General features: G+C 44.0%; 1 protein-coding gene across 1 annotated transcript in view; it reads right to left on the bottom strand.

Annotated features, from left to right (window-relative positions):
* Positions 1–21,912, bottom strand: part of LOC135517074 (fibrillin-2-like) — a 42,842-nt gene that overhangs the window by 2,708 nt on the left and 18,222 nt on the right. The window contains exons 2-3 of the mRNA XM_064941096.1: positions 17,074–17,199; positions 12,455–12,580 (exon numbers count right to left, since the gene is read on the bottom strand). Of these exons, the coding sequence (XP_064797168.1) occupies positions 12,455–12,580; positions 17,074–17,199 (252 nt within the window). The remainder of the gene's footprint in view (positions 1–12,454; positions 12,581–17,073; positions 17,200–21,912) is intronic.

Here is a 21,912-nt window from a genome sequence, read left to right as displayed (position 1 = left end):
GGGGGGTTTAACCGTTAACTAGGCAAGTCAGTTAAGAACAAATTCTTATTTATAATGAAGGCCTACGAACTGTGGGTTAACTGGTCTAGGAACAGTGGGTTAACTGGTCTAGGAACAGTGGGTTAACTGGTCTAGGAACAGTGGGTTAACTGGTCTACGAACAGTGGGTTAACTGGTCTACGAACAGCGGGTTAACTGGTCTAGGAACAGTGGGTTAACTGGTCTACGAACAGTGGGTTAACTGGTCTACGAACAGCGGGTTAACTGGTCTACGAACAGCGGGTTAACTGGTCTACGAACAGCGGGTTAACTGGTCTAGGAACAGTGGGTTAACTGGTCTAGGAACAGTGGGTTAACTGGTCTAGGAACAGTGGGTTAACTGGTCTAGGAACAGTGGGTTAACTGGTCTAGAACAGTGGGTTAACTGGTCTAGGAACAGTGGGTTAACTGGTCTAGGAACAGTGGGTTAACTGGTCTACGAACAGTGGGTTAACTGGTCTACGAACAGTGGGTTAACTGGTCTACGAACAGCGGGTTAACTAACCATCTAAAGCGAGACAGACTGAAGACCAAGACTGGAGCAAATCGAGTCCGAGTCAAGACCGGACTCCTAATAAGAGTTCAAAATGTCCAGTATTTCTGTGTTCATATCTCAGAACAACATACGGATTCTTTAGACATTCAGTGGAAAAAATGCATTCTGGGGAAAATAGCGCCACCACAAATTATTACTAACCCAAACACAGTGGGGAACAATGGGCCTTCCACGCCTTCAAAGAAGGGCTAAGGATTTATAAAATAATAATTATAATAATATAATAGTCATGATATAATTATAATATTATTTTCAATGATGTTCTGATTTTAATCTTTTCAGTTTTTGTTGGCAAGTAAAGGGTTAACACTGCTGGTCACTGGGGAGATACATCTAGCTAGCTACAGTGCCTTGCGCAAAGTATTCGATATAAAACCCCCTTGAACTTTGCAAACTTTTGCCACATTTCAGGCTTCAAACATAAAGATATAAAACTGTACATCGAGAGACTGAATTTTTTTTTTCCATTCCTCCTTGCAAAACAGCTCGAGCTCAGTGAGGTTGGATGGAGAGCATTTGTGAACAGCAGTTTTCAGTTCTTTCCACAGATTCTCGATTGATTCAGGTCTGGACTTTGACTTGGCCGTTCTAACACCTGGATATGTTTATTTTTGAACCATTCCATTGTAGATTTTGCTTTATGTTTTGGATCATTGTCTTGTAGGAAGACAAATCTCCGTCCCAGTCTCAGGTCTTTTGCAGACTCCATCAGGTTTTCTTCCAGAATGGTCCTGTATTTGGCTCCATCCATCTTCCCATCAATTTTAACCATCTTCCCTGTCCCTGCTGACGAAAAGCAGGCCCAAACCATGTTGCTGCCACCACCATGTTTGACAGTGGGTATGGTGTGTTCAGGGTGATGAGCTGTGTTGCTTTTTACGCCAAACATAACGTTTTGCATTTGTTACCAAGAAGTTCAATTTTGGTTTCATCTGACCAGAGCACCTTCTTCCACATGTTTGGTGTGTCTCCCAGGTGGCTTGTGGCAAACTTTAAACGTCACTATTTATGGATATCTTTAAGAAATGGCTTTCTTCTTGCCACTCTTCCATAAAGGCCAGATTTGTGCAATATACGACTGATTGTTGTCCTATGGACAGAGTCTCCCACCTCAGCTGTAGATCTCTGCAGTTCATCCAGAGTGATCATGGGCCTCTTGGCTGCATCTCTGATCAGTCTTCTCCTTGTATGAGCTGAAAGTTTAGAGGGACGGCCAGGTCTTGGTAGATTTGCAGTGGTCTGATACTCCTTCCATTTCAATATTATCGCTTGCACAGTGCTCCTTGGGATGTTTAAAGCTTGGGAAATGTTTTTGTATCCAAATCCGGCTTTAAACTTCTTCACAACAGTATCTCGGACCTGCCTGGTGTGTTCCTTGTTCTTCATGATGCTCTCTGCGCTTTTGCGGACCTCTGAGACTATCACAGTGCAGGTGCATTTATACGGAGACTTGATTACACACAGGTGGATTGTATTTATCATCATTAGTCATTTAGGTCAACATTGGATCATTCAGAGATCCTCACTGAACTTCTGGAGAGAGTTTGCTGCACTGAAAGTAAAGGGCTGAATAATTTTGCACGCCCAATTTTTCAGTTTTTGATTTGTTAAAAAAGTTTGAAATATCCAATAAATGTCGTTCCACTTCATGATTGTGTCCCACTTGTTGTTGATTCTTCACAAAAAAATACAGTTTTATATCTTTATGTTTGAAGCCTGAAATGTGGCAAAGGTCGCAAAGTTGAAAGGGGCCGAATACTTTCGCAAGGCACTGTAAGTCAGACATTGGCTAGGCCATCTGAAGCTAGATAAAGGCAACTGCCATTCAACTGTATTAGGGCAAAATTTTGGAGTGACAGTGGAATCAGCCAATCACATTTTGAATTAATGGGCGGGACAGTTTTACAAAAACGTATGGAAACTTCTGTCTTCTTGAAGGCCAACATGTCACTATGCAATAGCAAGCAGTAGTTTTCACACGGTATACCTAGCAAGCTTTTGTTTTGTGCTAGTTTCCAGTGGCTGCATCAGGTATCCGACACTGAGACAAGACCGAGTACGAATGTATCCGACACTTGAGACAAGACCGAGTACGAATGTATCCGACACTGAGACAAGACAGAGTACGAATGTATCCGACACTGAGACAAGACCGAGTACGAATGTATCCGACACTTGAGACAAGACCGAGTATGAATGTATCCGACACTGAGACAAGACCGTGTACGAATGTATCCGACACTGAGACAAGACCGAGTACGAATGTATCCGACACTGAGACAAGACCGTGTACGAATGTATCCGACACTGAGACAAGACCGAGTACGAATGTATCCGACACTGAGACAAGACCAGTACGAATGTATCCGACACTGAGACAAGACCGAGTACGAATGTATCCGACACTGAGACAAGACCGAGTATGAATGTATCCGACACTGAGACAAGACCGAGTACGAATGTATCCGACACTGAGACAAGACCGAGTACGAATGTATCCGACACTGAGACAAGACCGAGTACGAATGTATCCGACACTGAGACAAGACCGTGTACGAATGTATCCGACACTGAGACAAGACCGAGTACGAATGTATCCGACACTGAGACAAGACCGAGCATGAATGTATTCGACACTGAGACAAGACCGAGACACTCAATATGTGGTCTCGAGATTGGACTTGAGTACTACAACACTACAGTGGAATTCACACACACACACACACATTGATCTTATAGTCAGTTAACACACAAAACACACATACAGTGCCTTGCGAAAGTATTCGCCCCTTGAACTTGGCAACCTTTTGCCACATTGCAGGCTTCAAACATAAAGATATAAAACTGTCTTTTTTTGTGAAGAACTGTACATACAAACACCCCCCCCCCCCCCCCCCACACACACACACACACACACACACACACGAGGTACTGTGGACACACACACACAGTACTTCAGCTTGGTGTCGCCAGAAATCCCCTTTTTAAACACAAAACATTTATGGCTGCATATTTCGACAGTGTGGCGTGAGAGATGTCTGAGCATCCTACGGTAGCCTGGCTGGCTCTACTGTATATAGGTCAGCAGGGAACTTCTGAAGAACGAGAGTGTGAGTCCCAAATGTCACCTATTCCCTATTATATAGTGCACTACTTTTGACCAAAGGCCATACGGTGCAGCCCTAGTCTTGTCTGACATCCGTGGCTCGAAGGCCTGTATGCACATGTGGGCCTCAATAAAGAGCATGTTTTTGTTGTTCTAGATACATTAGAGACCCTGTGATTAAAGTACACATTCAGGAATGTAACACGCAGAGTTACATTGTATCACCACAATTGAAATGCTGAAATGCACATATGTTGTAATTATATCTGCATCCACAACATGTCAGTCACAGGGGTGGGGGGTTGTTATTGATTACTAATGTATTTCACAATGCTCCAACAAAAACATAACTCTGACCTTAGAAATGATCTCCAAAATAAATATACACCCTTTGGGGAAAATCATGGGGGATCTACATCACATCAGCCAATCGCAAACCAAAACCCAGATGTTACCATCACTTGACTTGCACAGCTAAACGTTTATGTTATTTTATTCTAATTTGCAAATAAATACAGAATGCCAATTGGCTCCTTTCATTGTTCTAGTGGTCATAAGGATGGATTCTATCGGAGACCATAAACCTGTACTCACACGCACAGCAGTGTTCTAGAATATTGGACCGTTGGCTTTCATATATTCCCCAATTAATTAGCGCAGCTCAAGCAATTTCTCCAACTGTCAACACATTCAGATGAATAGAGGAGGTATACATGGAGCCGCATTGGTTGGGAATTGTGGGAAAGTGTGTGTTCGGGCTGTACGTTGGTTTCAGACGCGTAGATGTCACAAAGGGATGCAGACTGTCACGTCTCTGCGTCTTTGCACTCTGAATTACGCTTAAGAACACTCTCTAAGGAGCCCCACCCGTCCCCTATGTACAGGTCTAGCATTAGCTTCCCCTCCCCCAATCCTAACCTTAAGCATTAATAGGGGAAATGCAAAACTGACCCAAGATCAGCATCTAGGGGCAACTTGCCCCTATTTTATTTATTACACCTTTATTTAACCAGGTAGGCTAGTTGAGAACACCTTTATTTAACCAGGTAGGCTAGTTGAGAACACCTTTATTTAACCAGGTAGGCTAGTTGAGAACAAGTTCTAATTTACAACTGCGTCCTGGCCAGGATAAAGCAAAGCAGTTTGACACATACAACAACACAGAGTTACACATGGAAGAAAACAAACATACAGTCAATAATACAATAGATAAGGTCTATATTTACAGTGTGTGTAAATGAGGTGAGATAAGGGAGGTATGGCAATAAATAGGCCATAGTGGCGAAACAATTACAATATAGACATTAAAACCTGGAGTGATAGATGTGCAGAAGATGAATGTGCAAGTGGAGATACTGGGGTGCAAAGGCTTAAAATGAATAACAGTATGGGGATGAGGTAGTTGGATGGACTATTTACAGATGGGATATGTACAGGTGCAGTGATCTGTGAGCTGCTCTGACAGCTGGTGCTTAAAGTTAGTGAGGGAGATATGAGTCTCCAGCTTCAGTGATTATTGCAGTTCATTCCAGTCATTGGCAGCAGAGAACTGGAAGGAAAGACGGCCAAAGGAGGAAATGGCTTCGGGGGTGACCAGTGAAATATACCTGCTGGACCGAGTGCTATGGGTGGGTGTTGCTATAGTGACCATGGAGCTGAGATAAGGTGGGGCTTTACCTAGCAAAGACTTATAGATGACCTGGAACCAGTGGGTTTGGCGAACCAATATGAAGTGAGGGCCAGACAACGAGAGCGTACAGGTTGCAGTGGTGGGTAGTATATGGGGCTTTGGTGACAAAACGGATGGCACTGTGGGGATAGACTGGATCCAATTTGCTGAGTAGAGTGTTGGAGGCTATTTTATAAACGACATCGCCGAAGTCCAGGATCGGCAGGATAGTCAGTTTTACGAGGGTATGTTTGGCAGCATTCGTGAAGGAGGCTTTGTTGCGAAATAGGAAGCCGATTCTAGATTTAATTTTGGATTGGAGATGCTTAATGTGAGTTTGGAAGGAGAGTTTACAGTCTAACCAGACACTGAGGTATTTGTAGTTGTCCACATAAGTCAGAACTGTCCAGAGTAGTGAAGCTGGATGAGCGGGCAGCTGTGGGCAGCGATCGGTTGAAGATCATGCATTTAGTTTTACTTGCATTTAAGAGCAGTTGGAGGCCACGGAAGGAGTGTGGTATGATATTGAAGCTCGTCTGGAGGTTAGTTAACACAGTGTCCAAAGAATGGCCAGAAGTATACAGAATGGTGTTGTTTGCGTAGAGGTGGATCAGAGAATCACAGGCAGCAAGAGCGACATCATTGATGTATACATAGAAAAGAATTGAACCCTGTGGCATCCCCATAGAGACTGCCAGAGTTCCGGACAACAGGCCCTCCGATTTGACACACAGAACTCTGTCTGAGAAGTAGTTGGTGAACCAGGCGAGGCAGTCATTTGAGAAACCAAGACTGTTGAGTCTGCCGATAAGAATGTGGTGATTGACAGAGTCGAAAGCCTTGGCCAGGTCGATCCACAGTATTGTCTCTTATCGATGGCAGTTATGATATTGTATAGGACCTTGAGCATGGCTGAGGTGCACCCATAACCAGCTCTGAAACCAGATTGCATAGCATAGAAGGTACGGTGTGATTCGAAATGGTTGGTGATCTGTTTGTCAACTTGGCTTTCGAAGACCTTAGAGAATCAGGGTAGGATAGATATAGGTCTGTAGCAGTTTGGATATAGAGTGTGTCCCTATTTGAGGAGGGGGATGACCGAGGCAGATTTCCAATCTTTGGGGATCTCAGACGATATGAAAGAAAGTTTAAACAGGTGAGTAAAAGGGATTGCAACAATTTCTGCGGATAATTTTAGAAAGAGAGGGTCCAGACTGTCTATCCCGGCTGATTTGTAGGGGTCCAGACTTTGCAGCTCTTTCAGAACATCAGCTATCTAGATTTGGGTGAAGGAGAAATGGGGGAGGCTTGGGCAAGTTGCTGTGGGGGGTGCAGGGCTGTTGACCGGGGTAGAGGTGGAAAGCATGGCCAGCCGTAGAGAAATGCTTATTGAAAATCTCAATTATAGTGGATTTATCAGTGGTGACAGTGTTTCCTAGCCTCAGTGCAGTGGGCAGCTGGGAGGAGGTGCTCTTATTCTCCATGGACTTAACAGTGTCCCAGAACTTGTTGGAGTTTGTGCTACAGGTGGCAAATTTCTGTTTGAAAAAGCTAGCCTTTGCTTTCCTAACTGCTTGTGTTAACTAACCCCTACACCACCATAACCTTTGCCAACCCTCTTGGAGAGCAAATTTTGTTCCAACCCAACACACCTGGCTGGGCCGTATTAATTAGGAATCAAAACGGACGGAAACAGAGAGGGACTCCTGAACTTGTCCAATGAGGAACACTTGTTTTGCTACAAACATTTTGCCACGTTGTGCTCTTGTAACCGTATAGCTTCCGTCCCTCTCCTCGCACCTACCTGGGCTCGAACCAGGAACCCTCTGCACACATCGACAACTGACACCCACAAGGCATCGTTACCCATCACTTCACAAAGCCATGGCCCTTGCAGAGCAAGGGGAACCACTACTTCACGGTCTCAGAGCGAGTGACGAATTGAAACGCTATTAGCGCAAACCACCGCTAACTAGCTAGCCATTTCACATCAGTTACACTCTAATGAATACTGCCCTGGTTCTACTAATCAGCTGCTGATCAGGACCTTGATTAGCTGTATCAAACCTGCATTCCTGTCGATTCACTAATTGACAAAGTAGTCCACAAACCTTGTGTGCTATAGATCTACATCCAACACTAATGAAAAGACTAACCAAACCCAGGAGCTTGCTAAGTCTGATCTAATCTAATAGAGTCTGTTCAGTGTTCTTTGTTGGTCTTTCTCAGGGCTGAGGGAAAGAGCTAGGGCTTGAGGAGGAAGAGTGGGACCAGTGCAATGTACTTTATCTCTGGAGCTGGTTATCTGCTAATGGCTGTCCTGGAGAGACAGAGGAGCCAGAGACAAGGCAGCAGGCCAGACCGGCAAATGCCTTAAGCTCTGGAGACGAGGGCTACGTCCCAAATTGCCAATGGGCTTTGGTCAAAAGTAGTGCACTACCTAGGGAATAGGGCCTCATTTGGGACACAAACGAGGGGCTTCCAGCTGTTAAACCACATTTCCATCTCTTACTCTTTGGACGGTCTTTCTTTCTGTACAAAAATGTTGACCTTGATAAAATACCTATTATCTAGAATCATCTCTACATACAGACGTCAAAGTTGAATGTCATTTTGAAACCATGAAACCCACTTGACATGTCATCCTTGACCTCTTTCTCCCTTTTCTCTTTCTCCCTTTTCTCTTCCTCCCTTTTCTCTTCCTCCTTTCTCTTCCTCCCTTTTCTCTTCCTCCCTTTTCTCTTCCTCCCTTTTCTATTCCTCCCTTTTCTCTTCCTCCCTTTTCTCTTCCTCCCTTTCTCTTCCTCCCTTTTTCTCTCTTCCTCCCTTTTCTCTTTCTCCCTTTTCTCTTCCTCCCTTTTCTCTTCCTCCCTTTTCTCTTCCTCCTTTTCTCTTTCTCCCTTTCTCTTCCTCCCTTTTCTCTTCCTCCCTTTCTCTTCCTCCCTTTTCTCTTCCTCCCTTTTCTCTTTCTCCCTTTTCTCTTCCCTCTTTTCTCTTCCTCTCTTTTCTCTTCCTCCCTTTCTCTTCCTCCCTTTTCTCTTCCTCCCTTTTCTCTTCATCCCTTTTCTCTCCCTCCCTTCTCTCTTCCTCCCTTTTCTCTTCCTCCCTTTTCTCTTCCTCCTTTTTTCTTTCTCCCTTTTCTCTTCCTCCCTTTTCTCTTCCTCCTTTTCTCTTCCTCCCTTTCTCTTCCTCCCTTTTCTCTTCCTCCCTTTTCTCTTCCTCCCTTTTCTCTTCCTCCCTTTTCTCTTTCCCCTTTTCTCTTCATCCCTTTTCTCTTCCTCCCTTTTCTCTTCCTCCCACCACTCTCTCCTCATCCCCCTGTCTCAACTAGGGGAATGTGAGATGTGTGATGGGTAATTGTGGGTTAAGGTCCAGCTGCTGACACTGTTTGATCTCTACCCAACCCAACACACACACACACACACACACACACACACACACACACACACACACACACACACAGACACACACAAGTCCTCCCCCCCCATTCTCCACTTGTCAGAGCATGCTTCAGGTGGAGGGGCAGCCTGGCCTGGTCTGGTTTTCTCCCCTGGATCATCCTGGTAATCCTAACCATAACCCTGGTAACCATAACAATAAAATATGGGGCGCAGGTAGCCTAGTGGTTAGAGCGTTGGACTAGTGACCGGAAGGTTGCAAGTTCAAACCCCCGAGCTGACAAGGTACAAATCTGTCGTTCTGCCCCTGAACAGGCAGTTAATTGAAAATAAAATTTTGTTCTTAACTGACATGCCTAGTTAAATAAGGGTAAATAACACTGGTAAGCCTAACCATAACCCTGGTAGGTGGTGATAGCCCCAAACTTTGATTTGGTATAGTCCTATACTACAAGGCCATAGGCCAGTGGTAACCCTGCTCTGTAGTTTGTAATTGGCCCAGACACACAACAGTACAGAAGAGAAAAACTAAGAAGAGAGTTTATTGTTTATTTCACTTGCTTTGGCAAAACATATGTTTCCCATGCCAATAAAACCCCCTTAAATTGAATTGAGTTGAGAGACAGAGAGAGTGACATAGAGAGAGTGAGAGTGACGCAGAGAGAGAGACACAGAGAGAGAGAGTGAGAGAGAGACACAGAGAGTGTGAGAGAGAGTGAGAGTGACATAGAGAGTGACGAGAGAGCGAGAGAGAGTGACACCCGAGAGTGAGAGTGACATAGAGAGTGACACAGAGAGAGAGAGAGAGACACACAGAGAGAGTGAGAGAGACACAGAGTGAGAGAGACACAGAGAGAGTGAGAGAGAGACACAGAGAGTGACACCGAGTGTGAGAGAGACACACAAGGCTCCTGATGGGCCTTTCTAATTCATGAAAGCCCAGAGCTGCTGATGGAGTAAGAGAGAGCAGGGTCTCGGGCTTCGGGTTCGATGACATGGGTTGTTAACAAGAAACCTGACAATGACTTGCACCTTTCTTTCCAAGCCAGCAGCGGAGAGACACTGCCGTTTAGCCTCCCCATCTCAACATCCAGACTCCAAGTATCTCTGGTGAGGACTGGGGTTAGTGGGGAACTTTCAGTCATAAAATAGGTGGTGATAGCCCCAAACTCTGATTTGGTATAGTCCTATACTACAAGGCCAAAGTTTTCATGTACAGTAAATATGGAATAGCTTCAAACCTCATGATGGGTGGACGAATACCAATGATTAAGTGCTTTTGATTTTTTTTTTTAAGTCTACCTTTACTTATCCAGGTAAATGTACTAAAAATAAAATCCCTTTTTCAAAATAATCTGGTCTTTATAACATAGGTTATCGTGCACAAGTTCCATTTCTAAAAAACAACTATATACAATTTACCAGAGTTACCATCTAAACCACCAACCATGAGTAAATAAGATGACTAGCTATGTGGTAGGCCATTATGATGGAATGACTGGGGCTAAGTCACAATAGAGCTTTCTGGATGAATGGGCTTTAACACAAGGGGAACACCAAATCCAATATCCGCAAACAGGAAGAGTGGACAGAGAGAGAAACAGAGAGACAGAGCGAAGAAAGAGACAGAGAGACAGAGCAAAGTGCGAGAGTGACGAAGATAGAGAGAGAAAGAGTTAGAGAGAGACCGAGAGAGAGAGAAAGAGTTAGAGAGGCAGAGAGACAGAGAGAAAGAGTTAGAGCGAAGAGAGAAACAGAGTGAAGAAAGAGACAGAGACAGAGCAAAGAGAGAGAGAGACAGGGAGAGGCAGAGAGAGACAGAGAGAGACACAGCGGCGGAATACCTGACCACTGTGACTGACCAAACTTAAGGAAAGCTTTGACTATGTACAGACTCAGTGAGCATAGCCTTGCTATTGAGAAAGGCCGCCGTAGGCAGACATGGCTCTCAAGAGAAGACAGGCTATGTGCTCACTGCCCACAAAATGAGGTGGAAACTGAGCTGCACTTCCTAACCTCCTGCCCAATGTATGACCATATTAGAGACATATTTCCCTCAGATTACACAGATCCACAAAGAATTCGAAAACAAATCCAATTTTATAAACTCCCATATCTACTGGGTGAAATACCACAGTGTGCCATCACATCAGCAAGATTTGTGACCTGTTGCCACGAGAAAAGGGCAACCAGTGAAGAACAAACACCATTGTAAATACAACCCATATTTATGCTTATTTATTTTATCTTGTGTCCTTTAACCATTTGTGCATTGTTAAAACACTGTATATATATATAATATGACATTTGTAATGTCTTTATTGTTTTGAAACGTCTGTATGTGTAATGTTTACTGTTAATTTTTATTGTTTTTCACTTTATATATTCACTTTATATATTATCTAACCTCACTTGCTTTGGCAATGTTAACACGTTTCCCATGCCAATAAAGCCCTTGAATTGAATTGAATTGAATTGAGACAGAGAGACAGAGTGAAGAGAGAGAGGCAGAGAGAAACAGAGAGACAGAGACAGAGACAGAGAGAAACAGAGAGACAGAGACAGAGTGAAGAAAGAGACAGAGCGGAGAGAGAGAGAGTGAGAGCGAGAGAGAAAGAGTTAGAGACAGAACACAGAGTACAGAGAGACAGAGAGACATAGTGAAGAGAGAGAGAGAGAGGGAAAGAGTTAGAAAGAGTTAGAGAGAGACAGAACACAGAGTACAGAGAGAGACAGAGAGAGAGACAGAGAGAGAGACAGAGAGAGACAGAGAGAGAGACAGAGAGAGAGAGAGAGTTAGAGAGAGTTAAGAGAGAGAGAGAGAGTTAGAGAGAGAGAGTTAGAGAGTTAGAGAGAGTTAGAGAGAGTTAGAGAGAGACAGAACACAGCGTACAGAGAGACAGAGAGACATAGTGAAGAGAGAGAGAGAGAGAGAGGGAAAGAGTTAGAAAGAGTTAGAGAGAGACAGAACACAGAGAGAGACAGAGAGAGAGACAGAGAGACAGAGAGAGAGAGAGAGAGAGAGAGAGAGAGAGAGAGAGAGAGAGAGTTAGAGAGAGACAGAACACAGCGTACAGAGAAAGAGAGAGATCGAGAGAAACTGCCTGTAGTTACACACTGAGTAAATGAATCTGAGAGGAACTGGTGGTCAGCAGTCTCAGCATCGTGCAGATTACACAGGGATAATACTGCACCTGAAACAACACACACACATGCACTCGCACGCACGCACACACACACAGATGGGAAAAAAACACACATGCCCACACAGAAACACACACATGCCCAGTTGCGCACACACACACACACACACACATACACAGTGGGTAACGTGAAAGTCAAGCTTAAGCCTAAGGCTATGGGTAAATGAAAATAAATCCAGTTTCTGGTAATGTGGACTAATACCCAAACAATACATCACCCAGATGCTAGCAGGACTACCAGATGCTGGCAGGACTACCAGATGCTAGCAGGACTACCAGATGCTAGCAGGACTACCAGATGCTGGCAGGACTACCAGATGCTAGCAGGACTACCAGATGCTAGCAGGACTACCAGATGCTAGCAGGACTACCAGATGCTAGCAGGACTACCAGATTTACATTGGATGAGTGTTAAAACCACTATTAGAGAAAAGATACACGTAGATCCACTAAACTTTCTGGTTTCTACTAGAATCTACTTACCAATGCAGCGAGTTTTGTCAGGAGATGGGATGTAGCCAGAGGGACAAACACAAGAGTAACTTCCCACCGAGTTGAAACACTGTCCTCCGTCACAAATGCGGGAAATGGTGACACACTCATCCACATCTGACAGGAAAGAGACACATGTTATAACCCGGTGTCTCATTGGTGTCAGACAGCAAGACAATCTTTGACTAATTTATCACCTATGACTAAATGTAATTTTTGTTGAAATTTGTATTTTTTACATTCTCAATGTTTATGTGAATAAAATACTGTAAGCTATAATTCCCAATCTCCACAATACACAAAACAACACAAAATTAAAGACCACATTTTTCACAAATTTAATTCACAAATAGGGACAAATTTAAATGTTCTGTATATACTGCTGCCTACACAATTGCCCCTTGTGGGATAAATAAGGTATTTTGAATTTAAATTGAATTAAACTTTGCAGTCTGCCTACAGTAAGGGGCTACAGTAAGGCTACGCCCCAAATAGCACCCTATTCCCTATATAGTGCACTACGTACGTACTAGGTTGTCATTTGGGACTCAACCCTAAGCCAGCACTGTGCTGAATGGCCTCTCACTGTTAAATCCCAGTGTATATCTTTACAAAGAGTGACTTGCACTTGAAGAATCCAAAGCATGTTGGAGAGGCAGTAAAAAAAGAGAGGGAAAAGCATGAGAGGAGGTTTGTATTTACCTTTGTCACTGAAACAGTGGGCTCAGTGTTGGGACTGTTACCTCAGTAAACTACAGTCGGCAGCACTAACATACTGGACCACGTCTCAAAAAGAAAAAAACGACTTGGAGAGAGGAAGACGCCATTTTGAGACTTCAAGGGAAGGAATGTCTCAATGTTCAGGTATTTTTTTTTGTCCTGTTTCAAAATGTATGTCTTTTCCCAAGAATTGATTTCAAAGGTAATCAATACCATTACTTGAGGAACCTCATACAGTAAAATAGAACACTCAGTTCCACCATGCACCAATCTATGACATTCTAAACCATTTAGGGTCACTTGATCAGTACTAATCCCAATATACAAGTATTTTATCACCAAAGGCAAACAAAGAGCTGAATTTGACCAAAGTTTTTTTTAAATTTTATTTGATTTAATTAACTAGGCAAGTCAGTTAAGAATAAATTCTTATTTTCAATCACGACCTAGGAACAGTGGGTTAACTGCCTTGTTCAGGGACAGAAGGACATATATTTACCTACTTAGCTCGGGGGAATCGATCATGCAACCTTTCGGTTACTAGTCCAACGCTCTAATCACTAGGCTACCCTAGAGTCTACCCGAGTAAACTCCACACTGAAAGAAAGTGACCTCAAGGATACTTCTTTGATTCTAACTGTGTTGACTTTTGAAATGCTAGACTCAACAAGTTGCTATTTGAAATATAAACACGTAGACAATACGATCATTGTTTACGAGGATGTAATTAGAATGAACGGTTTTGTAAATAAGTACCTTGCACCTAGAGGGTGAAACAGACGTATGTTATAGACTAACTGAGATATTTACGTAAATGATAGACGAACTGAGAAGATTAAAGAGACGGTAGGAGGATAGCAATTAGCCACGAGGCTAATACAACAACGGGAATTAGCAAGCGTCGAGCCAGGCCTAAAGCCCAAGGAATTTACAAGACTGTAATTACGAAGTTCTAAACAGCTTGTTAATAAGTGTCTTGGACTCTGAAAAGCCTTGTCATGAGTAGGCATTAGGCTAATGCCAAAAGGCAGAAGGCCTAACATACGGCTTGCATAGAGGAACGTTGGGAGTTTGAGTGTTTAAGTTGAAAGTGTGGTATTTCAGTTTTAAACCTAAAACCTGGCGTTTATCCTTACCGACAACCCTGTTCCTGGAGAGCTACTGTCCTGTAGGTTAACCTTAACCCTGTTCCTGGAGAGCTACCATCTTGTAGGTCAACTCCAACCCTGTTCCTAGAGAGCTACTGTCCTGTAGGTTAACTCCAACCCTGTTCCTAGAGAGCTACTGTCCTGTAGGTTAACTCCAACCCTGTTCCTAGAGAGCTACTGTCCTGTAGGTCAACTCCAACCCTGTTCCTGGAGAGCTACCATCTTGTAGGTCAACTCCAACCCTGTTCCTGGAGAGCTACTGTCCTGTAGGTTAACTCCAACCCTGTTCCTAGAGAGCTACTGTCCTGTAGGTCAACTCCAACCCTGTTCCTGGAGAGCTACCATCTTGTAGGTCAACTCCAACCCTGTTCCTGGAGAGCTACCATCTTGTAGGTCAACTCCAACCCTGTTCCTAGAGAGCTACTGTCCTGTAGGTTAACTCCAACCCTGTTCCTGGAGAGCTACCATCTTGTAGGTCAACTCCAACCCTGTTCCTAGAGAGCTACTGTCCTGTAGGTTAACCTTAACCCTGTTCATGGAGAGCTACTGTCCTGTAGGTTAACCTTAACCCTGTTCCTGGAGAGCTACTGTCCTGTAGGTTAACCTTAACCCTGTTTCTGGAGAGCTACCATCCTGTAGGTTAACCTTAACCCTGTTTCTGGAGAGCTACTGTCCTGTAGGTCAACTCCAACCCTGTTCCTGGAGAGCTACCATCTTGTAGGTCAACTCCAACCCTGTTCCTGGAGAGCGACTGTCCTGTAGGTTTTCACTCCAACCCTAATCTAGAACACCTGATTCTAATAATTAGCTGGTTGATAAACTGAACCAGGTTAGTTACAACTGGGGTTGGAGGTAAAACCTACAAGAGGGCAGTTCTGCAGGAACAGGGTTGGAGAACCCTGCCTTAAACTCTCAACCCTAGAGGTTCTTGAGGTCTATACAGTCATAATCTTTACGAGCTAAAGAAAGAATTGTAACGATGCATGTCCATAAATCACAGTTCTGCCGTTTGCTTCGGTTTAGACAAACGTTACATATAGACCAGATTTGATGAGATCATGTTGCTAACACCCACTTCTCACCCACTTCTCACTACATCATCTTACTGTTTCATTCCATGTACCCAGTGTGTTCACAAAGATTTCACACCCCTTGACTTTTTCCACATTTTGTTGTATTACAGGCTGAATTTAAAATGGATTACATTTAGATTTTTGTTCACTGCCCTACACAAAATACCCCATAATGTTAAAGTAGAATTATGTTTTTTTTGTTGTTTAAAAAAAATATATATTATAAATGAAAAGCTGAAATGTCTTGAGTCAATAAGTACTCAACCCCTTTGTTATGGCAGGAGTAAAATTGTGCTTAACAAGTCACTTAATAGGTTGTATGGACTCACTCTGTGTGCAATAGAGTTTTACATAACAATTATCTGTAAGGTCACTCAGTCGAGCAGTGAATTTTAAACACAGATTTAACCACAAAAGAACAGGGAGGTTTTCCAATGCCTCAAAGAAGGGCACCTATTGGTAGACGGGTAAAAAAGTCTGACATTGAATATCCATTTGAACATGGTGAAGTTATTCATTACACTTTGGATGGATCAATCCACCCAAAGATACAGTCGTCCTTCCTAACTCAGTTGCCGGAGAACAAGGAAACCACTCAGGGATTTCACCATAAGGCCATTAGTGACTTCAAAACAGTCAAGTTTAATGGCTGTGATAGGAGAAAACGTAGGATTGATCAACAACATTGTAGTTACTCCACAATACTAAGCTGTTTGCAACAAGGCACTAAAGTAATAGAGCAAAACATTTGGCAAAGCAATTAAGGTTTTGTACTGAATACTTAGTGTTATATTTGGGGCAAATCCAATCAACACATAATTGAGCACCTCTCTCCATATTTTCAAGCATAGTGTTATCATGTTATGGGTATGCTCGTAATCGTTAAGGACGTTTTTTAGGATAAAAAAATAAACGGAATGGAGCTAAGCACAGGAACAAATCCTAGAGGAAAACCTGGTTCAGTCTGCTTTCCACTAGACACTGGGAGATTAATTCAGCAGGACAATAACCTAAAAAAACAAGGCCAAATCCACACTGGAGTTGATTACCATGAAGACAGTGAATGTTCCTGAGTGGCCGAGTTACAGTTTTGACTTAAATCTGCTCGAAAATCTATGGCAAGAAATAGAAAATGGTTGTCTAGCAATGATCAACAACCAATTTGACCGAGCTTGAAGAATTTGGAACATGGGCAAATGTTGCACAATCCAGGTGTGGAAAGCTCTGAGAGACATACCCAGAAAGATTCATAGCTGTAATCACTGCCAAAAGCGATTCTAACATGTGTTTGAGTCAGGGGGTTGAATACTTATCTAACCAAGACATATTAGTGTTTTATTTATCATATATTCCACTTTGACACTACAGAGTATTTTGTGTAGATCGTTGACAAAAAAAAGGACAATTCGATCCATTTTAATCCCACAACAAAATGTGGAAAAAGTCAAGGGGTATGAATAATTTCTGAAGGTTCAAGTAGTGGACTTGATGTTAAAGAAATACTCATTACAATATATTGTATAATACAACTATACATTCTCTTACTTGAATATCCATTATTGTGTATCTTGAGCGGTTTAACGGTAAATTAGATTAAAAAAAGGGAAATTAGAGAAAAAAGTATAATTAATAAGCTCAAATGTCCGCCACCATTTCCTGTGTTACTCACCCTCGCACTTCTGGGAGCCCTCTTTCTGCCTGTGGCCAGCTGGACACTTGCACTCGTACGAACCCACGGTGTTGATGCAATTTCCTCCCTGGCAGAGTCCCGGGATGGCCTGGCACTCGTCAACATCTGGGCAAATGAGAGTGGAGCACATAAACAACCACAACTGCGTTCAGGTCAACGCTGCACACTGTAAAATGTCATCGGTCTCCATAATTAGAAGCCTTATTGAATCCTAATTTGAAGGTCAGAGGAAAATGTTCATCTCACGAGTTTCATTCCAAACGCTAATATTCCCAACATTGAATTGCCCCCCCCTCCCTCCTCAGAACAGCCTCAACTTATCGGGGCCAGAATTCCACAGGGGTGCTGGCCAATGTTGACCAGTAGCGTCAAGTTGGCTGGAGGTCCTTCGGGTGGTAAAACCATTATTTTTTATGTTGTACTTTTTACCCCTTTTTCTCCCCAATTGGTAGTTACAGTCTTGTCCCATCGCTGCAACTCCCCTACGGACTCAACAGCCATGCATCCTCTGAAACACAACTCTGCTCGCTTAACCCAGAAGCACCAATGTGTCAGAGGAAACACCATACAACTGTTGACCGAAGTCAGCTTGCAGGCACCCGGCAATGCCACAACGAGTGGGATGGAACAAGGAAATCCCGGCCAGCCAAACCCTCCCCTAAACCGGACGACACTGGGCCAAATGTGCGCCGCTTTATGGGTCTCCCGGTCACAGCCGGCTGTGACACAGCCTGGGATCGAACCCGGGGCTGTAGTGACACCTCAAGCACTGTTATGCAGTGCCTTAGACTGCTGCACCACTAAGGAGGCCTGGTGGTGGATCATTCTTGATACACACGGGAAACTGTTGAGCGGCATTGACACAAACCGCCTGGTACGTTAACACAAACCGCCTGGTACGTTGACACAAACCGCCTCGTACGTTGACACAAACCGCCTCGTACGTTGACACAAACCTCCTGGTACGTTGACACAAACCGCCTGGTACGCTAACACAAACCGCCTGGTACGTTGACACAAACCGCCTGGTACGTTGACACAAACCGCCTCGTACGTTGACACAAACCGCCTCGTACGTTGACACAAACCTCCTGGTACGTTGACACAAACCGCCTCGTACGTTGACACAAACCTCCTGGTACGTTGACACAAACCGCCTGGTACGCTAACACAAACCGCCTGGTACGCTAACACAAACCGCCTGGTACGTTGACACAAACCGCCTGGTACGCTAACAGAAACCGCCTGGTACGCTGACACAAACCGCCTGGTACGCTAACACAAACCGCCTGGTACGCTAACACAAACCGCCTGGTACGCTAACACAAACCGCCTGGTACGCTAACACAAACCGCCTGGTACGTTGACACAAACCGCCTGGTACGTTGACACAAACCGCCTGGTACGCTGACACAAACAGCCTGGTACGTTAACACAAACCGCCTGGTACGCTAACACAAACCGCCTGGTACGCTAACACAAACCGCCTGGTACGTTGACACAAACCGCCTGGTACGCTAACACAAACCGCCTGGTACGCTGACACAAACCGCCTGGTACGTTGACACAAACAGCCTGGTACGTTAACACAAACCGCCTGGTACGCTAACACAAACCGCCTGGTACGCTAACACAAACCGCCTGGTACGTTGACACAAACCGCCTGGTACGCTAACACAAACAGCCTGGTACGCTAACACAAACCGCCTGGTACGCTAACACAAACCACCTGGTACGTTGACACAAACCGCCTGGTACGCTAACACAAACCGCCTGGTACGCTAACACAAACCGCCTGGTACGTTGACACAAACCGCCTGGTACGTTGACACAAACCGCCTGGTACGTTGACACAAACCGCCTGGTACGCTGACACCAACCGCCTGGTACGCTACCACAAACCACCTGGTATGTTGAAACAAACCACCTGGTACCTACTAGAGCAGGTGTTCTAAATGGTTTGTAAACTCAGTGTGTATCCAAAGGGTTTGTGGTGTCTGTAGTAGCAACCTATCTCTAGTGGTATCTGTAGTAGCAACCTGTCTCTAGTGGTATCTGTAGTATCAACCTGTCTCTAGTGGTATCTGTAGTAGTACCTGTCTCTAGTGGTATCTGTAGTAGCAACCTGTCTCTAGTGGTATCTGTAGTAGCAACCTGTCTCTAGTGGTATCTGTAGTAGCAACCTATCTCTAGTGGTATCTGTAGTAGCAACCTGTCTCTAGTGGTATCTGTAGTAGCAACCTGTCTCTAGTGGTATCTGTAGTAGTACCTGTCTCTAGTGGTATCTGTAGTAGCAACCTGTCTCTAGTGGTATCTGTAGTAGTACCTGTCTCTAGTGGTATCTGTAGTAGTACCTGTCTCTAGTGGTATCTGTAGTAGCAACCTGTCTCTAATGGTATCTGTAGTAGCAACCTATCTCTAGTGGTATCTGTAGTAGTACCTGTCTCTAGTGGTATCTGTAGTAGTACCTGTCTCTAGTGGTATCTGTAGTAGCAACCTGTCTCTAATGGTATCTGTAGTAGCAACCTATCTCTAGTGGTATCTGTAGTAGCAACCTGTCTCTAGTGGTATCTGTAGTAGTACCTGTCTCTAGTGGTATCTGTAGTAGCAACCTGTCTCTAGTGGTATCTGTAGTAGCAACCTCTCTAGTGGTATCTGTAGTAGCAACCTGTCTCTAGTGGTATCTGTAGTAGCAACCTGTCTCTAGTGGTATCTGTAGTAGCAACCTGTCTCTAGTGGTATCTGTAGTAGCAACCTATCTCTAGTGGTATCTGTAGTATCAACCTGTCTCTAGTGGTATCTGTAGTAGCAACCTATCTCTAGTGGTATCTGTAGTATCAACCTGTCTCTAGTGGTATCTGTAGTAGCAACCTATCTCTAGTGGTATCTGTAGTAGCAACCTGTCTCTAGTGGTATCTGTAGTAGCAACCTATCTCTAGTGGTATCTGTAGTAGCAACCTATCTCTAGTGGTATCTGTAGTATCAACCTGTCTCTAGTGGTATCTGTAGTAGCAACCTGTCTCTAGTGGTATCTGTAGTAGCAACCTGTCTCTAGTGGTATCTGTAGTAGCAACCTGTCTCTAGTGGTGTCTGTAGTAGCAACCTGTCTCTAGTGGTATCTGTAGTAGTACCTGTCTCTAGTGGTATCTGTAGTAGCAACTGTCTCTAGTGGTATCTGTAGTAGCAACCTGTCTCTAGTGGTATCTGTAGTAGCAACCTGTCTCTACTGGTATCTGTAGTAGCAACTGTCTCTAGTGGTATCTGTAGTAGCAACCTGTCTCTCGTGGTATCTGTAGTAGCAACCTGTCTCTAGTGGTATCTGTAGTAGCAACTGTCTCTCGTGGTATCTGTAGTAGCAACCTGTCTCTAGTGGTATCTCTAGTAGCAACCTGTCTCTAGTGGTATCTGTAGTAGCAACCTATCTCTAGTGGTATCTGTAGTAGCAACCTGTCTCTAGTGGTACCTGTAGTAGTACCTGTCTCTAGTGGTATCTGTAGTAGTACCTGTCTCTAGTGGTATCTGTAGTAGCAACCTGTCTCTAATGGTATCTGTAGTAGCAACCTATCTCTAGTGGTATCTGTAGTAGCAACCTGTCTCTAGTGGTATCTGTAGTAGTACCTGTCTCTAGTGGTATCTGTAGTAGCAACCTGTCTCTAGTGGTATCTGTAGTAGCAACCTCTCTAGTGGTATCTGTAGTAGCAACCTGTCTCTAGTGGTATCTGTAGTAGCAACCTGTCTCTAGTGGTATCTGTAGTAGCAACCTGTCTCTAGTGGTATCTGTAGTAGCAACCTATCTCTAGTGGTATCTGTAGTATCAACCTGTCTCTAGTGGTATCTGTAGTAGCAACCTATCTCTAGTGGTATCTGTAGTATCAACCTGTCTCTAGTGGTATCTGTAGTAGCAACCTATCTCTAGTGGTATCTGTAGTAGCAACCTGTCTCTAGTGGTATCTGTAGTAGCAACCTATCTCTAGTGGTATCTGTAGTAGCAACCTATCTCTAGTGGTATCTGTAGTATCAACCTGTCTCTAGTGGTATCTGTAGTAGCAACCTGTCTCTAGTGGTATCTGTAGTAGCAACCTGTCTCTAGTGGTATCTGTAGTAGCAACCTGTCTCTAGTGGTATCTGTAGTAGCAACCTGTCTCTAGTGGTATCTGTAGTAGCAACCTATCTCTAGTGGTATCTGTAGTAGCAACCTGTCTCTAGTGGTATCTGTAGTATCAACCTGTCTCTAGTGGTATCTGTAGTAGTACCTGTCTTTAGTGGTATCTGTAGTAGCAACCTGTCTCTAGTGGTATCTGTAGTAGCAACCTATCTCTAGTGGTATCTGTAGTAGCAACCTGTCTCTAGTGGTACCTGTAGTAGTACCTGTCTCTAGTGGTATCTGTAGTAGTACCTGTCTCTAGTGGTATCTGTAGTAGCAACCTGTCTCTAATGGTATCTGTAGTAGCAACCTATCTCTAGTGGTATCTGTAGTAGCAACCTGTCTCTAGTGGTATCTGTAGTAGTACCTGTCTCTAGTGGTATCTGTAGTAGCAACCTGTCTCTAGTGGTATCTGTAGTAGCAACCTCTCTAGTGGTATCTGTAGTAGCAACCTGTCTCTAGTGGTATCTGTAGTAGCAACCTGTCTCTAGTGGTATCTGTAGTAGCAACCTGTCTCTAGTGGTATCTGTAGTAGCAACCTATCTCTAGTGGTATCTGTAGTATCAACCTGTCTCTAGTGGTATCTGTAGTAGCAACCTGTCTCTAGTGGTATCTGTAGTAGCAACCTGTCTCTAGTGGTATCTGTAGTAGCAACCTGTCTCTAGTGGTGTCTG

Source organism: Oncorhynchus masou, chromosome 28 (genome assembly GCF_036934945.1).
Source record: "Oncorhynchus masou masou isolate Uvic2021 chromosome 28, UVic_Omas_1.1, whole genome shotgun sequence".
NCBI classification, from domain to species: Eukaryota; Metazoa; Chordata; class Actinopteri; order Salmoniformes; family Salmonidae; genus Oncorhynchus; species Oncorhynchus masou.
The sequence above is the reverse complement of the archived record's forward strand: the minus strand, read 5'-3'. Positions and strand labels throughout refer to the sequence as shown.